General features: G+C 33.0%; 1 protein-coding gene across 1 annotated transcript in view; it reads right to left on the bottom strand.

Annotated features, from left to right (window-relative positions):
- Positions 1 to 7,682: 7,682 nt before the first annotated feature.
- The window catches only part of LOC111057951 (b(0,+)-type amino acid transporter 1), a 28,201-nt gene continuing 15,185 nt past the window's right edge, over positions 7,683 to 20,698 (bottom strand). Inside the window, exons 6-14 of the mRNA XM_039430898.1 lie at positions 20,401 to 20,526; positions 19,166 to 19,265; positions 18,602 to 18,646; positions 17,654 to 17,777; positions 15,923 to 16,026; positions 15,590 to 15,686; positions 14,537 to 14,686; positions 13,644 to 13,812; positions 7,683 to 9,357 (exon numbers count right to left, since the gene is read on the bottom strand). Coding sequence (XP_039286832.1) covers positions 8,948 to 9,357; positions 13,644 to 13,812; positions 14,537 to 14,686; positions 15,590 to 15,686; positions 15,923 to 16,026; positions 17,654 to 17,777; positions 18,602 to 18,646; positions 19,166 to 19,265; positions 20,401 to 20,526 — 1,325 coding nt within the window. The 3' untranslated portion in view covers positions 7,683 to 8,947. The remainder of the gene's footprint in view (positions 9,358 to 13,643; positions 13,813 to 14,536; positions 14,687 to 15,589; positions 15,687 to 15,922; positions 16,027 to 17,653; positions 17,778 to 18,601; positions 18,647 to 19,165; positions 19,266 to 20,400; positions 20,527 to 20,698) is intronic.

The raw sequence follows: 20,698 nt of genomic DNA, 5'->3' as shown, positions 1-20,698 counted from the left end.
TGACCTAGGTTGGGGTGGTAATACAAATAATCTTTATATCAACGAAAGTATGTCTCCATTGAACAGAGAACTTTTTCAAAAAGGGAAACAGCTACAAAAAGAAAAACTTTTAAAATACGTTTGGTTCAAAAATGGCAATGTTTTTGTGAAAAAAGATTATACTACTAAAAGTGCCATTATACAAAGTACCTATAAGTGATTTTGACTCTGTTATGTGAAGTTGGCATTTTTTTTTTAGAGGAAAAATAATGATCAGACTATTATTTCTCTCAATTTTTTTCTAATTATATTGAATTAATTATTTTTCGTTTATTTTAATAATGATAATAATACTGTACAATGAGTAATAATAGTGCTGACTTCATTCTCTTGAAAAACTCAAACAGACTCTTTATTTCTAACTTGCGATAATTAATTTGATGAGAACATTATTGGAAAACCCTAATGAATGAAATTTAAATTTTTTTTTTCCATTTTGATGATTAATTGGATAAGAATATTCTATTCCACATGATTTTATCATTCACTTCATGCATTCTTCATAACTTTTTTCTATAATTTTAATCCAATCAGTTCATGCATTTTTCATCAAATTTTTGGTAATTGGAATTATTCTCAGGATTGTGATTATTATAGGAGAAATATGTTGATTTTTTTTCTCGAATCATGGAATTGGTTTTCGTCTTTTTTTCACTCACTGTTAACCATATCATTTATGATGAATATCCTCACTCATTTTTCATTAATTTTAATTACTTTATTTTGTCATGTGTTTATGTGAATTAAAATGGTTGGTTCTCATTTATGATTCGTCTTGTTCTGGTATGTGTACTTATGAAATTTTTTACTTTTTTTCCTTAGATTATTACAGTATGAATGTTGCTAGAGTGAATGTCCATCAAACCATAAAAGTATCACTAATTATTCTTATGTATATAAGCCCATGTAATAAACTTTTTAACCTATTTCTGGATTATGGTTGAAGCGTGTAAATATGTGGAGGAAATCTCAGAGGTAAACTCTTGCTTTCTGACGGACAGGGGGAATATTACTGTTTTGCATCAGAATATTAGAAGCTTGAACAAAAATTTTGACTCTTTCCTAGCTTACATAAGCTGTTGGAAATACAAGCCAGATGTTGTAGTTCTGACTGAAACTTGGTTCCAGCCGTTTCAGGATAAATTCCCCTTTAATATCCATGGTTATGAAGGTTATGTTACTGAAAGTGATGGAAATAGAGCATCAGGAATAGCGATCTTTGTCTTGTCTGGAAGGGAGATTACATGTTCACGAGAAGATTTGAGGATAGAGGGTGCTGATTCTGTCTTATTGCATCTTAAAATTTCCAATTACAATTTAAGTCTGTTAAGTCTCTACAGATGGCATTCTGTTAGTGTAAATGTTTTTTTGGATAGCTTTGGCCGGTTTCTGGACATGGGAAGGGTTAATAACGACACAATAATTATAGGAGACATGAACATAAATATAAATGATTAAAATAATCAGAGTATTTTTGAATACCTGGAATTGTTGAACTCTAAAGGTTATCAGTCACTTATAGATATCGATACTCGAGTATCTACTTCAAGTTCAACCTGTATTGACCATATTTTTTATAAATCTAAATTTAGTAAAAATAGTATTCAGAGTGCAATTATAGAGTCACACGTTTCAGACCATAGAGCCGTCTCTGTTTCACTATCAAGGTCAAGTAACGTGAAAAATCCTGCTTCATCTATTAGAGAGACCCTCGATATTAAAAAATTATATAAATTACTCTTGGAGCATGATTGGAGCAATTTATTTGCATGTACTGATGTTGATGGTAAGTACTCTTTGTTTATTAATGCATTACTGGCTTATATCAAACAATGCACTGTGAAACGTCAAAATTCAAAACATATTAATAGTGGTGGTAAACACTTGAAACCATGGATGACTGAAAATATTTGTGTAGAAATTCGGCATCGTGATAGACTTTATAAAATACACAAAAATAATCCACATAATGATCAACTTAGACTAAATTTCCTTTCCAAAAAAAATCTTATCAATAAATTAATAAAACAGCAAAAATATAAATTTTTCGCCAATTTAAAGACCTTTCCTGTTAAAAAACAATGGGAAATCATAAACAATCACTGCGGTCAATCTTCTATAAAAAATAAATCTATTAGTTTAAAGTGTGAAAATGATGATCTTATCGAGGATGAAAAGGCTTTGGCAGATAAATTCAATGACTATTTTATTAATATACCTGGTCACATTATATCTTCCATTCATAATCCGGATGAGCTGACTACAGAATATTATAACAGTAGATTCAAGAACACTAATTCATGTGATTCCTTTTTTTTAAAACCCATCACGTATCATGAACTCTTAACTGAAATAAATATGATGAAAAATGGTAAGTCACCAGGACCTGATAATGTAAATTCAAGCCTAATTAAAAAATTATCCAAATCTATAGTACCAGTCTTATGCGATATTTTCAATGCCAGTTTTCAAGAAGGTAAATTTCCCTCAGAACTCAAAGTGGCTAAAGTTATACCTATTTTTAAAAATGGAATAAAGACTGAGATATCGAATTACAGGCCCATTTCGCTGCTTTCAGTTTTTTCCAAGCTCTTGGAGAAACTCTTCAAAAGGAGAATAATGAGATTTTTCAATAAAATAAATTTTATTCATAAGGTACAGTTCGGATTTCAAGAAAAACTTAGTACAGAACAAGCCTTAAATAAATTCATGTCAGACATCTATTATGGAATGAATCAGCCTCATAGATCAAGGACCTCAGGTTTATTTCTTGATATTAAAAAAGCTTTCGATACAGTGCAACATAGTATTCTGTTAGAAAAATTATATATGTCAGGTATTCGTGGAGTGTCCAACATGTGGATGAAGTCTTACCTGTCATGCCGGAAGCAGTATGTGTCAATTGGTAGTTGTACTAGTGACTTGGCAACAATTGAGTATGGTGTGCCTCAGGGTTCGGTTTTGGGTCCAATTCTATTCTTAGCATATATCAATGATTTGTTCTCCAACACATTCAATGGATCCTTAACATCGTTTGCTGACGACACGGCATTGGCATATTCTGCCAAAAGTGAAATTGAACTACAGGAAATGATCCAGCTGGACCTAATAGATCTACGTTGCTGGTTTGATTGTAATAAATTAGCACTCAATGCTACTAAAACCTGTTATATTAATTTTTCATTATCAGCTCCATTTCATTTTACTGAGCCAATCAAGTATCATAAGATTGGCTGTAATCATCCAAATTGTAGCTGTGATGTCATCAAGCAGTTGGATTTAGTCAAGTATTTGGGTCTAACTCTTGATTATGGGCTGACTTGGAATCTACATATACAGAAAATCAAGATGTACCTATTATATTTGCTAAGAAGATTCCATCAATTGAAGCAATTCTTTCCAGTGAGTATTTTACGTGTCATGTATTTTGCATTTTTCAATTGTCGACTGGAATATGGAATCTCTTGTTATGCGTCTACTTTCCTATCTCATTTTAAAAGCCTAATCACACTGCAGAAATCAGTGGTAAGAATTATTCATGGTGTGAATAGAAGGACTCATACCTTTCCAATTTTCCAACTGTTGGGAATCCTCCCTTTCAGATACATCTATGTGCTGAAGGTGTTATCCTTGTTTTACAGAATGAGTGGTAGTATAGGACTTTCAGCTAGACCCATTAATGAAGATGATCATCGGGTGACACGTCAATCAATGCAACTGATGTTGAAAGTCCCAATAGAAAGTTTCTATTTCTCGAACCCAAGTTTTTTAATCTTCTACCAAATGAAATTAGAAGTGAGAGATATTACAGGAAATTCTACAATAAATTGAAAATTTGGCTATGGCTTCAGTCACCAATAGAGTTAGAAAACCTTTTTAGAGTGGTGGGCTGATGATTTCTAATTTGAATGAATGTATAAGCTTTTGCAATTCCTTTTCTCTTTGAAAAAACCTTGTGATTTTCCTCTTTGTTGTACTTCCTACTTTTTAAATACAAAATTTCTTTTTTTTTCAAATTATTCTTATGATGTTTTAGGCTCCAATTAATTAAATCATACTAATTAAATTATACTAGTGATATGGTATATATAATACTAATATCTATACTCATTGAAAATTAAATATGTCTATGATTGAAAAACATACTTGTGTGTGATTGTGTGTGTGAATGTGTTTTTTTTTCAACTCCTACTCACGTACGAAAGCTTCTTGCTTTTTTGTGAGTAGTAAAACATTATTGTTTGCAATAAATTTTATTCCATGAAGCTTCAAATTTGATCATCTCCATCATCCAGTTGAAGCTATATCATCCAACGTCATACATCATACGTCAGTATCATCCAACTGATAATCAGCATCACGGTGGTTTGGTTTTTTGTTAAATATAAATTTTTTTGTTGTTCATTATATCCACTGATTATTATTTGCAGCTAGTTTTATAATTGTATGGATTTATCAAATTTGATTGTAATGAAAAATGAAAAAACAATAAAATTTGAATTTGAATTTCATGAAAATCTATTACCGCGTTTCGCCGTAAATGCTCAACATATAAACATTTGAACATTCAAACATTAAGAGAACCCTTTCTATCCCAATTTATGAAAAAACAAGATGAAAAAATTATTCTGGTGTTTTTATGTTTCAAAACACTCTTAAAAATGGGAAAATAATTTTCCCCAAATTTTTCTCACCCTCCAGGGGCCCCTAGGGGTTTGTTGTTTTAAAACAACATTGGGACATTTGGGTCATTTCAAATACGTATAGTAAAAAATTTTGGTTTTGCATTAGAAAAATCAATGGTACTTTCATCATGCTTTATTCAAGGAAAGGTGAATGATTTCATTATGGAATCATTCCCTAATCAATAATTTTTTCTTGATTTCAACATTATAACAATGAAAGTCATATAATAAAATTCTCAAGAGTAGTAAAATGGATTCTCAAAAATGTGATACACAGAACCAGATTTTGGTGACTAACTTATTTATTATATTCATCACTGATACATATTTACATAATATAAAAACGTGAAATTGAAACTGAAAATAAGGTTCTAAATATCATAAATTTCCTACTTTTTTAAAACTATATTTTGGTTACTAACTTATTCATTATGTTCATATCTAACTGATACATACTTACATAATATGAAACAAACTAAAAACTGGAAATTGGGGTTTATCATATTATAAATTTACTACTTTACTTCATCTACTTACATCTACTACTTTATCATATTTACTATTTTTGTAGAACAAGTTGTTCCTTGTAGCCTATTGGATTTTTTTATTTTATCTATGGTAATCATTGAAGCACATTCTGTTTGGGACTGAGCAAAGACGTACTCCACATTTTGTGCAATACACCTTGGTGTACCCAGTCTTACACAGCTTGCAACGTCCTTGTTTTGCAAAATACCCATGTTCGTGCCCAATATTTCTTCCAGTGTCTGGAGAAAAAGGGAATTATGAAGCTAGGTTACACTATGTAGCAGAGCTACATGTAGCTCAGCTATAAAGCTCTGCTACAAGTTCAAAGAGTGACTTTGGAGATATGCTATATAGCAGTTGAGCCTATTTTCTCAGCTATATAGCAGAAAATGAGCTATCCAAAATTTACAAAATTATCCAATATCTTTTCTCTCTTCTCTGTGCTGAAAGCATCACAGTAGCTTCGCCGAAAGCAGTGGCTGCTGCAAGAACTACATTCTTCTTTGGCATCTGGTTGAGATAACTAAGCAGTGAATAACTTAGTGGTTTATTCCACTAGCTCTGCTACATGAAATTTGCATAGATCTCCTTATAGCAGAGCTATATGTAGCTCAAATTTCATATAGCTCCCCAGCTACATATAGTGTACACTACTATAATGTAATGTATAATGTACTATAGTGTACAACTACATATAGTGTAGCTATAGCTTTAGGCTATTTGCTTTCATACCAATGAGTCCTGAGACTGCTGACTCAGGTAATGATTTAGATTGCACAGGTAAAACAGACTTTTGAAAATAAATTGGAGAGAATCTTACCTGTTCATTCTCTTGTAGAGGATCAGCAATAATATTACTGTCTGGTATCTTGATTTCTAAAAAACTATTCAACTCATCTTCAGGAAGATTCATGAGTTTGTCTAAATCTTCATTATCCAAGATTTTGTACATTATAACGAAAAACAATCATCCACAATAATTCAATAAACAATATCTCCACGAACGCGTTTGAAAACTGAGAGAAACACAATAACATAACCTCAAAGTCTCCTCACATGTGACTCCTCTAACGGCCCAATGTTGTTCTAAAACAACAGACATAAAATTTTGAATATAAATGATATTTTTGTTCAAGTTTCTATTCCTATGACTGATATTTCATCATGAAATAATAAACAATTATATAGATATTTTTTATTCTTATTTTCAATTCTTTAGAATTTTATAAAAAAATATAAAAACCGAAGAAAATTGTCACATTGAAGTGTTGGTACAATTGGATATGACAGCTGCTTTTTCAGAAATTAGACTGCATTTGAGTGCTCTCTAGTGGTATAATACTAAACTAGACTAATGTAGCTTTCAAACAAGGCCAGTAGATGGCAGATTCATTCAATCACTGATCCAATAGACATCATAGAAAGTCATGTTGTTCAGGAACAACAGTGGGATAGAAAGGGTTAAGAGAAATGCCAAACCGGCGACTTGAATCTTAGACCTCACTTCGCTCGGTCAATTATTATTAATATGTTGGATATGACATTAATTAATAACATTCAGATTGGAGTATAAATTCCAAGACAATCCTTGTATTATTTTTCCTGAACATTTTTAGGTTATGTGACATTCGTAAAATAAAGTTAAATTTTTACTCATAATTCTGATACAGTTTTATTGCAAAATAAACTTGCAAACTATAAATTATGAATTTAGATGGACTTATCCAAATAATTTAGGTATTCCATGACATCTATTTGGCTTTTCATCTACTCCAAAACAATAACTGAATTGTGTTTGCTCAGTTAAGTCTAGAACTTAAATTTAAACCCTACCACAGTCGAGGGTTTAAAATTACGCTGTTTCAAGTTCTGGACTTAACGATTTTTGATAAATCCTCGACTCGGAAAGAAGCGAGAATCTAATTCAAGTCCTGGACTTATAAGCCCTTCACTCAGAAAGCAAAATTATGAACTCCAGGGTCTAATGTGATCTCTAAACTCCAGAGTCTATTTAAGTTAACTACGTTAACGCTCTGACTCGGAAAGCCAATTTTCCGACTCCAGAGTTTAAAGCTAGTTAAAGTCTAGAACTTAGCTAAACCCCCGAGCTCGGAAACCGGCCCTAGGAGAAATGCCAAACCGTCGACTGGAATCTTAGACCTCACTTCGCTCGGTCAATAACTGATAATAATTATGGGTTTGTGTTCTCTTTTTAAATTGCTTACATGCTTATTAAATTCAACAAGTATATGTCTAGAATAATTAGCTCTTTCACAGTTTATATTCAATGTTGTGCTTTACAATATTTTTGTCAGAATTATTGGCTGTCAATTACGGTACTGAACTTATTATAAATTACTGAGTTACTGAACTTTAATTTGAGATTATTATTTAACGGTTGTAGGATCACTGAAAAGACAACAATGCATCCACAGAGTACAATTTATAGTTATAAGAATAAATGCTATATTATACATAAAACAATGTGAACAAAATAATGAGGTTCTTGAACTCATCAGAACCAGACAATCGTTCTTATATTCTTAGTCGAGTGGGATTTTGACCATAAACTTGAATAGTAAGAAATGCTTCTTCAATAGAATTTAAGTTAGTATTACTTTATAATAAAACGTAGATATCATTTATAAATTGAATATCTTTAGACGTTGAAACATTTATAATCTGAAATCTATTGAGCATTTCTATTCCAGAAACAACTTCTCAAAAACTATGGAATGTGAGCTGCCTTAAAAACTGTAAGGTTTACAGTTACCTTTAAAAAAGCGAAAGTCAATCAACAACCGAACACAATAGCATTTTTTTAAAGTTTTAAAAACAATTTAGATTTTTATAAAATGAGTTTTTATACTTTTTTAAAAGTTATACTTTTTTAAGTAATAAAATACTTATTTTAGATTTTATCCACTGAACTAAATCTTGGATGGGTAAAGAATAAGTTGTATTATATAAAAACGATGGTTGAATCCCGATAAAGCTTGAGTATTTGCTTGAATAATTATTTATTTGAAAAATGAACTATGATATCAGAATCTAGTCAAAAATCACTTTTGAAGCGAATTGAAAAATCAAATTCCTGAAAATGAACAGGAAATTAGTATATTTACCCCATGATAGACACTAGAAAGGAAGGAATCTCTAACAAATCTATGTATTTAATACATACTGTATAATAAAAAATCTTGATTATTATAAATCTAACTTCAATCATGCTTACATTACTTATTACAGAATAGTATAAATTCTACAAGTACACTTAATATGAAGTTGCATTGTAATTAGAGTTTCATAAGGATATTTTATTGATTAAAACAATAAAATCATGAGCAATCATTACGTGGTTCAATAATCACATAAATTAATGTACAATATCTTGACCGGTGCCTTCTTATATACATGACCTGTCTCTGTATTCATATAGATGAGAACTAAAGAAATCACAAGATATTAACCAGTTTTCTGTGGTTGTGATTACGCTCTCTGCTCCAAGTTCAATTTGGTTAATATAACCAACAATGATCAAGGATTCATTTTATTTACAGTACGGTAATATTGTTTTGAGCAGTTCATCATTCAATTGCGTTCTGTAATCCTGTCTGCTCCTGCCTATCCCTTAATCATGTTAATGATTGACATCTCAATTACACCAAGAAAGTATTCTAGCGTGAGGATAGACACTATGTATAGTGATCAACTATTAGTGATTGTTGTGAGGCTACAGGAGGTTGAATTATTGCGTTCGATGAGCTGGTGACAATGACTCCATTGGCTGGTAGTGCCGTTGCCATTCCATTGGTCGAGGAAATGGAATGGACGCTGATGGGCATTGGTGTGAGGCCATGGAATGCAGCACCGTTGGCTAGGTTGCCATTGGCTGTAGCACTGACGTTAGCTGCGCTGCCATTTGCTGTAGCACTGACGTTAGCTGCGCTGCTATTTGCTGTAGCACTGACGTTAGCCGCGCTGCCATTGGCTGTGATTACGCTCGGCTGAGGCGTCATTGTTGTCTGGGACGGCGTCGTGTCGTCTGGTTTACTGGGCGGCGGTACTACCTCCAGCATCACTTGGATCAGATAGGTGAATTTATCTGAAACAGAGCAAAGAGTTGAGAATGTATAAGACTATCAATAATATTAGTTCAAATGAGAAATAATGGTTCAATAAGAAGAAATAACATGGAACGGATCAGTTTACCTGCAAAAAACCAGTGCTTTGAGAATAAATAAAAATTGGAAATGGAATAGAAAGGTTTATAAGCATGTTCTTTCAATGTCAATTATTTCATGATTACGTGTTTTTATTATTGTTGAATAAATAATAAGACTGTTACTAATATTTTATTTTTTATTTTATTTATTCATTTTCTTTACATACAAAGGCTCACAGAGATCCATAAAGAGCCTTATTTACACAATTAAATGCAACAACAATTCAACTTATATACATTATGAAATATAGTAAATAAAGAAAAGAAAGCAAAAAGCATTTACACAGTTGTTGAAATAATCAAATTAGTTACTTACATTCATATAATGAAAATGTGGAAAGAAAGCAAAAAGCATTTACTCAGAATAATCAAATTAATTTCATTATTATAAAGAAAAATGTGGAAAGAGAGAAAGTAAAACAATCCTTTCCAAAGGTTTTAGAGAAAATACAATTGAAAAAAAACGATTTAAAGATTACAGGTAAGGAAATAATAACTAAAAGAAAAAAACAAAAAGCTAAGTAAACAGAAAAAGAAAAGTCTTAAACTAGGAGAGTTCCAGCCAGAGTTTACAAAACAATTCATCTCAAAAACGAGCGTCTTATGATAGATTCAGTTCACACTGTGAACTTATATTCATTGTTTCTTATATTCACTTGTTTCTTATATTCATTGAATGAGTTAGAAAAATGATCAATGTGTTCATTCAAGCTATTAAACAGTCGTAAGGTTTTATAAAGAAATGAGTTGTAATGATGGTTTGTTCTAGCAAAGGGAATCTCGAACAATATATTCCTATATATTCCTATTATATGCATTAAGAAATTAAGAATCAATAAGAAGAAATGAAATACAGGGTGTTTCAGAAGTAGTGTCGAGAATTTTAGGGTATTGTACCTGGATGCTAGGAGACTACAAATGTCATATTTGAAGAGTCCAAAACTCAGCGGTTATCCTTATAGCTGCCATTTTGTTTTTTTCACTTAAAAATTTTTATCTCAAGAACGAAATGTTGTATTGATCTGAAATTTGGCATGAATATTTATGCTATAAAGACTCAACTATAAAAAATAAAAAAAAATTTTTCGTTGAAATTTTTCAAAATGGCGGCCATTTTAAATTTTTGATGGCGAATATCTCGAAAACCGTCCATTTTACAGAAAATTACAAGAGACAAAAAGTTAGCAAATTTTTTCACGATTCCAATGATACCTAATTTATTAAGATTGGTCGAAGAATAACAGAGAAATTAATTTTTTTCGTACTGCATGCATGACCACTTTTCACCATTTAAAGATCAATATTAATTGTTTAATTCCAGATGTATTTAAGATGAAGCTTTGAAACTCGGTATGGCTCCATATGGGCAAACAGATGATTTTACAATGGTTTTCAGATGATAATGTTTGTCTTGTAAAAGTATTGTTGTTTCATTAAAAGTAAAGAACCAGATGTAGTGCTTCCTATTTCTTAGTCTCACGTTTCCTAGGTCTTATTTCTATCTTAAATTTCCAGTTTCAATATTTTCTTACGTTGCTTCTACACAAATATTTAATTATTGTAATGGAATTTAGTTCGCTGGAGTACACCGATATTCACTTCATGTATGGAGCAGCTCTTGGCAATGCGACCGAAGCAAGAAGAATGTATGCAGCTGCATTTCCAAACCGCCGTCTCCCTTCCGACAAGGTGTTCACAAGAACTCACAATCGGCTGAGAGAAGTTGGTTCATTTGAACGGAACAGGGTAATTGCTGGTAGGCCTCGAGCAGTTCAAAATGTTGCTTTTGAAGAGGAAGTATTGCAGAAATTCGATTTCAATCCTAGAACGAGTACGAGAGCAGTTGCAAAGCAAATCAATTCAAGTGCTTCTTCTGTGTGGCGTGTACTAAACAAGGAAAGACTTCACCCCTTCCGCTTTCAAAAAGTTCACTCATTGGTTGAACGCGACTATGAGCCAAGAGTAAACTGTGCCCGTTGGTTTCTTCAGCAAGACATTATCCAACCAAATTTTCTAGAAAATGTGTTATTTACCGATGAGTCCAGCTTTACAAGAGAAGGAATCTTCAACTCTCGCAACAGTCACGTCTGGGCCTTAGACAATCCTCATGAGGTCAAAGTGCGTGGTTATCAGCATAGATTTTCGCTGAATGTTTGGGCGGGTATCTTAGATAATCGTGTGATTGGACCATACATTCTTCCTAATCGTCTGAATTCTCCCACGTACATTACTTTTTTAAGAGACATACTACCAGAACTTTTGGAAGATGTGCCTCTTGCAAACAGATATAATATTTGGTTTCAACATGATGGTGCCCCTGCTCATTTCGGAAATGTTGTTACGGACTTTCTGAACATGACCTATCGTCAGCGGTGGATTGGGCGGGGTGGACCAGTACCGTGGCCCATCATGAGGCGTGGCGTATCATGAGGTCAAAGTGCGTGGTTATCAGCATAGATTTTTGCTGAATGTTTGGGCGGGTATCTTAGGTAATCGCGTGATTGGACCATACATTCTTCCTAATCGTCTGAATTCTCCCACGTACATTACTTTTTTAAGAGACATACTACCAGAACTTTTGGAAGATGTGCCTCTTGCAAACAGATATAATATTTGGTTTCAACATGATGGTGCCCCTGCTCATTTCGGAAATGTTGTTACGGACTTTCTGAACATGACCTATCGTCAGCGGTGGATTGGGCGGGGTGGACCAGTACCGTGGCCCGCACGTTCACCTGACCTCAACCCTTTAGATTTTTTTTTCTGGGGCCATATGAAAGACCTTGTTTACAGCACGCCAGTAGAAAACGAAGAAGACCTTGTGGCAAGAGTGGTTGCTGCAGCAGGTGCCATTCAAGTTGATGAAAATGCTTTTATAGCAGTTCGACGGTCCATGATTGAAAGGTGCAGACTGTGTAATCAAGTTGAAGGACGGCATTTTGAGCAATTGCTGCATTAGTATCAGTGAACCGATTTGAGTGAAATTAATATTTTTCAATGTAAAATAAAATTTGGAGGAAAGTTATTCTTGTATATTTCTGTAATAAGAACGGTTTTCATGAAATTATAAAAAAAATTAATATTGATCTTTAAATGGTGAAAAGTGGTCATGCATGCAGTACGAAAAAAATTAATTTCTCTGTTATTCTTCGACCAATCTTAATAAATTAGGTATCATTGGAATCGTGAAAAAAATTGCTAACTTTTTTGTCTCTTGTAAATTTTCTGTAAAATGGACGGTTTTCGAGATATTCGCCATCAAAAATTTAAAATGGCCGCCATTTTGAAAAATTTCAACGAAAAATTTTTTTTTTATTTTTTATAGTTGAGTCTTTATAGCATAAATATTCATGCCAAATTTCAGATCAATACAACATTTCGTTCTTGAGATAAAAATTTTTAAGTGAAAAAAACAAAATGGCAGCTATAAGGATAACCGCTGAGTTTTGGACACTTCAAATATGACATTTGTAGTCTCCTAGCATCCAGGTACAATACCCTAAAATTCTCGACACTACTTCTGAAACACCCTGTATAACAGATTGCTTTATCAGCAGCAAAGTAATGAGTATAAATAAGACTTTCAATAGTAACAAGACTTTTTAGTATACACTAACAAGAAGAAATAACATGGAAGATGGATCAGATAAGTGAATTTATCTATATTACAAAGTTATAATACTGAATAATATTTTTTGGGTCTGTTAATAAAATTTTAATTGAAAAAATATTATATTACATAATTTTATTTAAAATTATTATTGGGACTGTTAATTATTTATTTGCTAATATGAATTACCAAAAAGGAAAGAGTTCTATTAAGAAAAAAGTAAGCTCGAAAATAAAAGAATACATTAATGAATTGCTGAAAAGCGTGTAGAAGTTCAGTTTGAAATGAATTGAGTGAATCATCGCAAAGACTGCAAAGCTGACAACTGATTCTAAATTTACGTTTACAGTGTTGTCAATTACATGAAATTATGTGCATGGCCTTTGTTAGAGGTGGCTATGGTTCTAAGCATGGTAGTAGAAGACCGTAATATTGATAAGGTTAAATATGGCTTGAATAACAACAATATTAAAGAAATAATAAACTACTTTACAAAAAAATCATTACTTTTCTAATCTCAAATTAAAATTACAGAACCATTCAATTTTATACTTACCCATAAATGGCAATCTGTACTTTAAATAGACGAAAGGATAGTAGACACATAGTCCCAAAGCTATGAAGATCAGCGCACAGATGTATTGAATCTGAGGGTTGAATACTATAGGCACAGATGCCAAGATAACAGAAAGAATTGCCAGTGAAATTGGAATAATGATTGGCACCTGAAAAAATAATGTATACAATTAGTACAAATTTATTTGAGAGATATTGTAACAAAACATGTTGGAAAGTATTGGAATATCGTATTTCACGTTAATTTAGAGTATTCATTTGAAGCTCATTCATCTAGTTTTTTTATTCCCACATAACGTTGAGATTGTAAATCTCAGCTCAGCTGAGAAAAATGTTATATTGGGAGGGTTTTTCAAAAACGCCTATATTCCGTAAAAAAATCGGCGGTTTTTGAGCGTTTTTTTTCTGCGTTTTCTCACATTTTTCAAGAACTAATTAAGAGGAAATGTTCAAATTTGGTACAGAAGTTCAGCTAGGGTCTAGAAATTTTGTCTAGAGAGGAATACAGAATCAAGCCAATGGTACTCTCAAGATAAACATTTTTATTGCATTCCTAGCGTTCCCCAGCGGTTTTTTTCTACGTTTTTCAGAACTAATTGAGAGAGAATGTTAAAACTCAATACACAGGTTTAGTTGAGCTGTACAATGTTGTATAAGGTGTTGTTGTAAGAGGACTTGAAAATTATGCTAAAGATACGCCAAAAATCAGCGTTTTTTCAGCTTTATCAAACGTAAAATTTGATATAGAGTTTGAAATCAATTATTGATAAAATTATATTATTAATGTTAAGAATCATCCATTCATTGCATTTTCTCAAGACAGGGAAAGCAAGTATAGTTTAATAATATAGAAGTGACATTTATAATAATTACCTTATAAGGACGATTGGCTAGAGGCTTTTTGTAACGGAGAACAATAAGCGCTACCATTGTCAGTCCATAGAAGATCCATATAAGGAAGCTGGCAAATTCTATCAACGTTGAGATATCGCCAGCCAGAATGAATATGGTAGTTAGAAGACCCTGAAAAAAATGTTTTTATTAGAAAAAGTATGGCAAATGTTAGGGATGGCGATTTTTTATTTTAGATAGTGTGATCAAATAAATATTTGTTTCAAGATTCAGCTTCACAATATAATCATTATCCTTGTAAGAAGAGAGGAGCACAGCGTTTCAAGCTGCACAGAACCTTATACCCTCCAATTGAATTACAGTATTCCGAATGATATTAATTAATTAATAACTCACTAATGAAAATACAAACAGAATACGTTTTTATTCAAATTATTTCAATAAGGAATAGATTTTCTTATGTTATTTCATAAAGTTAGTAGCTTAGAAATATGGTATAAGTGTTGTGATTCAAATAATTGAATTTTTGAGCTATTAATGTTTAAATACCACCTTAAAATATAAATATTATAATCAGAAGAAAAATGCACAAAATCGTTGTTTTCTTGGTCATTACTCATTATATTTCTTCGATTTGGTTTAAATTGAAAATCCTGATTGTAGAGGTAGGCCTAAATCGAAAACGTATTCGTATATTCAGAAATGCTCTCAAAAACTCAATGTTTCATCTCTCAATCACATTCAAAGAAGAAGTTTCATGAAGTCTAATCAAGTTTCAAGGAGATTCAGCATTGACTTAAACATAAATTCTAATACTTATACTAGAGGCTGTGCAAACCTTAGATTGCAGAATTGTTCTTATGGAGTACAGTGCTGTCAGATTTCACACAAGCCAGGAAGCCAGTGAGCTAATAATGCGCGAGAAAGAGTGGAAAAGAAAACAAAGTAATTTAGATAGAATAAGCATAAAAGAGGCATCCGCGTTCTTTCATTCTCCTAAGAAATAACAATGGCCATAAATCCTCGTGCTGGAATCTAAGGTTTGCTCGCGCTATAGATTATTTTTGTTGTTACCTGTAGAGCCACAGCGGGTGCCGGAGTACACTTTCTCACATGGATATACGAGAAAGCCTCAATCATGTGACCTTCTCTTCCAGCAGCATAGCAAAGTCTGAAATTCAACATTAATTTCATTCCTTGGATAAATAAGGAAGATTTATGTACATTGCAATGTATACATTGTGTACATTGCAATGTATACATTGCAATGTGATACTCTAGTAGATAAAATGAATGTTGTCACATAAAAAGTTGAAATTAGGAATTGAGGAATTTGTGTGTTTGTATCACTATAGAAGGACATTAACTTCAAACATTACAACGAAATAAGGATATTATTGAACTGACCTGGAAACACCGAACTGAACACTAAGACTGCAACTGAAGGTAGATAAGGCCACTCCAATAGGAATGATTATCGAGAGACTTCCCATAACTTTCTCTCCAAATGCCTGCAAACAACGAAATATCTCAGAAGCGTTGAAATAATTTTCAACTGCAACAACCTACCTTTTTTAAAATAACAGCTTTAAAAGAGGGACTTGAGATAATATTGATTTACAAATGGTATTAGGGATGAGAATATGATCTAAGGTTAAAAAAATAATATTTATATCGGCATTTTACTACACTCATCATAAATGGAAAATGTAAAATCATTGAGGTCATATGTTATGTTATGTTTGAAGGGACGGATTCAAGGATCCAAAGGTTCAAAAAAGCTGACACGTCAACTGGAGCTTATTGTGTGCGCCAAGTACGTTAGTTTGGCAAAGCAATACCTGTGTCCTTTGCAATATCCTATTCATCAGCTGGTTGCTTGCAGCCAGACAGAGCCCTTCTCCTTGACCCTAGTCTCTCGCAATCCAGTATGATTGGTCCTCGTGACCTACGTGGGTTCTACTCCTGGTCTTTTTTGTAGGTCCTTTCGCTGAGGGAGAGGTCGCCGAATTACCTCCAGGTCGCCTGGCGACTGGCCACCCTCGACTCTTGACCCACATTTGAGTCTGGAGTTTCACCCATCTCAGGTCTCTTGGGGGTTTTCTTTTTGCCCCTCCGAAACTTTGCAGGGTCAAAAGCTTCACCTCTCAAGAAGTTTTGCCTGAATGGCCGCCCTTCTTTGAGCACTGGTGAGGTTTGGTCTCTCCACACGCAAATTGCTCGGTTGCTCTATTGCATCCTCAGGCATTCCTGCGGATTCTTGCTTTTTTGGAGAAGCTCATCCTCCCTCTCCAGTTGGGATGGCGTGATTGAGTTTACGTCATCCATGTCGTGATCAGTAGAAGCCTTCTCAATGTTAATAGCCTCTATATAAGAGTACAACGGAACCTCCTATGTTCCTGAAGCACTCATTTCAGATTGAGGAACCTGCCCTGATGGCTAGGGAAGTGGAGTCGACCCAGACAGAGCCCCGCATGTCCAGGCAAGGCTAAACACTACTGGAAGGCGCCAGATATCCTGCAGGCACCGTTAGAGACACCATATAAAAGCACCACCCATCAGCACGGTCCACATCACACCTTGGGTTGGCCTAAGAAGAAGTAAGAATATGTTGGCCAAGGAAGGCCGACAGATAGAAAAAGAAAGAAAGACTTGCACACAGCTAAGTCAATGGAAAAGTGCCATTCTAGAAATGAAAAGTTCCAAAGCATATTAAGAGGCAGAAAAAGGGGTTTGGAAGAAAGACTTTGGAAAGGGGATCCCCTTTAGTCGCCTCCTACGACAAACAGGGATACTGTGGGTGTAATCTGGTTTTCAACAAATTCTTGAGTCCGATGTTCGACTCAAAGCTCCCCCAACCCACAGGGGGCCATCAGTAGCTTACTGTCATATAATTTATACTGTCATAATGTCACTGAAGTCATCCATTTTTATTATGTATAGTGAGTAACTATGGATTTGGTCCTAATATTCTTGATTGGAATCTTTAAATGAAAATTGTTCAAATCACAGCTTGGTGTGGACCAAGATTATATTTTATACGAATCAGAAATATTTGTTTTCAGAATACAGCCCTCAACAGGTTTATTATGTTACATTTTTCACAAAAAACTATAGATATGAATAGGGAGAACTGACCTCAGCAACGGCAGGGGCAGCCGTCATCTCCGGAATAGTTAATACTGACATGTACGAGACATTCATGAAGAAGTAGAGAATTGTAACCAGCGGTACACCGATCAGAATACTTCGAAATATATTTCTGTAACAAAAACATATAATAATAATGAAAACTTTTATTTGTAGATATTCATCCACATAAGATAATAAGTTATTCATTTGGTCATTATTTGATAGATTCAAAATTATATTACGTGTGAATTCAATTGAACAATTGAGATGAATTATTCATATGATCATTTGATAGATTCAAAATTATATCAAGTGTGAATACAATTTAACAAATGAAGCAATAGGTACTCAATGCCCTCAATTATGTAATTGTAAAAATATTTGAAAACCAATCATGATCCAAATAAGTGTGGAGTAATCATTGAGACAATGCTAGTTCAATTCTATGATTGGATAACACCAATGTTTTGTTTGTGGATTAAAACAAATATTTTAAGAAAATATTAAATTATATTGGAAGATAAGATGAAAGTTGGACTAGATTGATTTACCTTATAGTTCAATCAGAATGTTTCAATAATTTTGATTTTTCTATTCAATATTTATTCCATAAAAATAAACGTTTATTGAAATTCAAGGGTTTTTATATGTAATTAGCCTTGAATCGTCACATAAACATTTTGTCATATTAATATTATATATTGTAAAAAAATAAAATAGATATTATACTCTTTCTGTAATTAGTGAGATCTAAGAACGATTGCACACAGAATAAGAATTGAGTTTTTGAAGCGTGTAAAATGACGTAATATAACAGAGCTTCACAAGAGTTTGATGCATTGCCTGTTGAAGTCCCATACCTACGGTTAAACAAAGATTAATTTAATCGGCATTCGTGCACCGGCAGTGCAAAATATAGAACCCATTAAAATTATATATGGAATTTGAACTTACTTTTCTGGGTTTTTGATTTCCTCCGCAACAACAGTAACCGAGGACCTACACAAAAACACTTATCTAAATAATAATGTATAGAAATAAATATGTATTTGGCAAACATGAAGTAATTTACAAAATAAGTTTATTTAACAGATCCTTGAATTTAATCTTGCTCTTTGAATAAGCTATAGAGTTATGAATCACAATGATTCATCAAACAAAGTTTTCCAAATGAGACAACCGGTTTAATGATTAAATGTGGAATATTATCTGAATACCAATCAAAATCTTTTTTTGTCATGTATTACTTTTCGATAGTGCAAAGATCGTGTAAGCTGAAGTTACTGAATCCTGAGAAAATTATAATTATATTTTCTTTGTTTCTTAAGTTCTGTAATAATATTTTTGGAGTTGAATAGCTAAATATAGTATATATAATAGTATATATAAAAGCTAATCAGATGGGACACCGCTAGAGAGAAAAGACCACGACATAGTCTGTAGAGAGAGATATATAACCAAGCCAACAAAGTTGGCTTTCAGGCCAAATAAATGAATTTTATAAGATGGAACACTCACCACCCATCATATGCCCAAAGCCCACTGTAGAGTGCCAATACAACATCTCTCAAAGAAGTTTTAGAGCCTTCAAACCCTGTATTCAGGTTACTGACATTTCCTAAAATCATATTACAAAATATTCAAATTAATTATAACCGTATGAAATTCGCTTTGTTTGAAAGGTTTCAAAACCTTGGAACAAAAACGAACTATGGAAAATAATAGACGATTATGAAATTCTATGAGAAAATGGATATAATGATGATTGAAATGGCTGAAATACAAGATGATTTTGAAATTGGTTCAAGAATAAGGCAAGATAATTTCACAAATAGTGCAAATTTTGGAGTAACTAAAGTTGCCTACTTATGAAATTCAAATCTGAAAGACGCACTCATAAATGTAACTAATTTATTATGCTAAATTTAATGAAAGCTTATTGTCAATATGGTAGAAATCAGAATAATGATAAATTATATACTGTATTTATCCACTGGCAATAAATCAAAATAATTCTGTTGAAGTTATCCCATTAAGCATTTTCTAATTTCAATATTATATTTTTCAAAGATTATTGGCTATGGAGATGAATTACTGGAGAAGATGTTGCTAGCTGACCTCGAGAGATAGGGTGAGAAATGAGATTATAAGGGGGAAAATGAAATTGGACAGGTCAGTGGTGGATGAGGTGGAGGAAAAACAACTGCAGTGGTACGGACATCTCAGAAGAATGAGCCCCAGTCGCATACCAAGGAAGGTATATGAGTGGATTCCGGCTGAGAGGAGGAAACGAGGACGACCACGAACGGTTTGGCAGCAAAACATAGAAGAGGCCATGGAGAGCCGGGGCATCCAACAAGACGTATGGAGAGATAGAGGCAGATGGCGTGTTGAGTGCGGGAAACGGCCGGGAAGGCTGTAGAAACCCGCGTATTAGGTATTAGGTTAGGATATTTTTCAACCAATTCGGAAATTGATTATTCACGTGAACGAGGACTTGCCATATTTGATGAAGAATGAATGAAATTGAAGGTTCCCTCATAAGATAGAGAACTCCAGTATTATTACATGCCAACCCCATTAATATTAAAATGATATCTATAATAAATGATAAATATAATATTGATAGATATATATATTTATATATTGATAAAAACTATATTTATTGGGCTAGCGAGACTATTCAACGATTTGAAAGTTTTTCGAAGCATTTTAAATAAAAACTTCAAGTATGTAAAACATATTGCTCTCACCAGCGGATAGACTGTACACGCCACCCAATATTACAACGAAGCAAGCGACGATCTTGAATGACGAGAATATGTTTTGTAGTTTAACAAACAACTTGACACTGGAGAAGTTTATGTAAGATATCGTTCCTGAAACAAGAGTGCCATCATTAATATTAAGTTCAAAATTGTATAAACTAATTATTTATCATGAAACCAATAAGTTTTCCGTTATTTTACTTCATTAAAACAGTATTGGATTATCATGAATTGATTCAATTGGAAAAAATCTAGGAAAGACCTAATATAAAAAAGTACTTTA

The sequence above is a fragment of the Nilaparvata lugens genome, chromosome 6, assembly GCF_014356525.2.
Source record: "Nilaparvata lugens isolate BPH chromosome 6, ASM1435652v1, whole genome shotgun sequence".
NCBI classification, from domain to species: domain Eukaryota; kingdom Metazoa; phylum Arthropoda; class Insecta; order Hemiptera; family Delphacidae; genus Nilaparvata; species Nilaparvata lugens.
The sequence above is the reverse complement of the archived record's forward strand: the minus strand, read 5'-3'. Positions and strand labels throughout refer to the sequence as shown.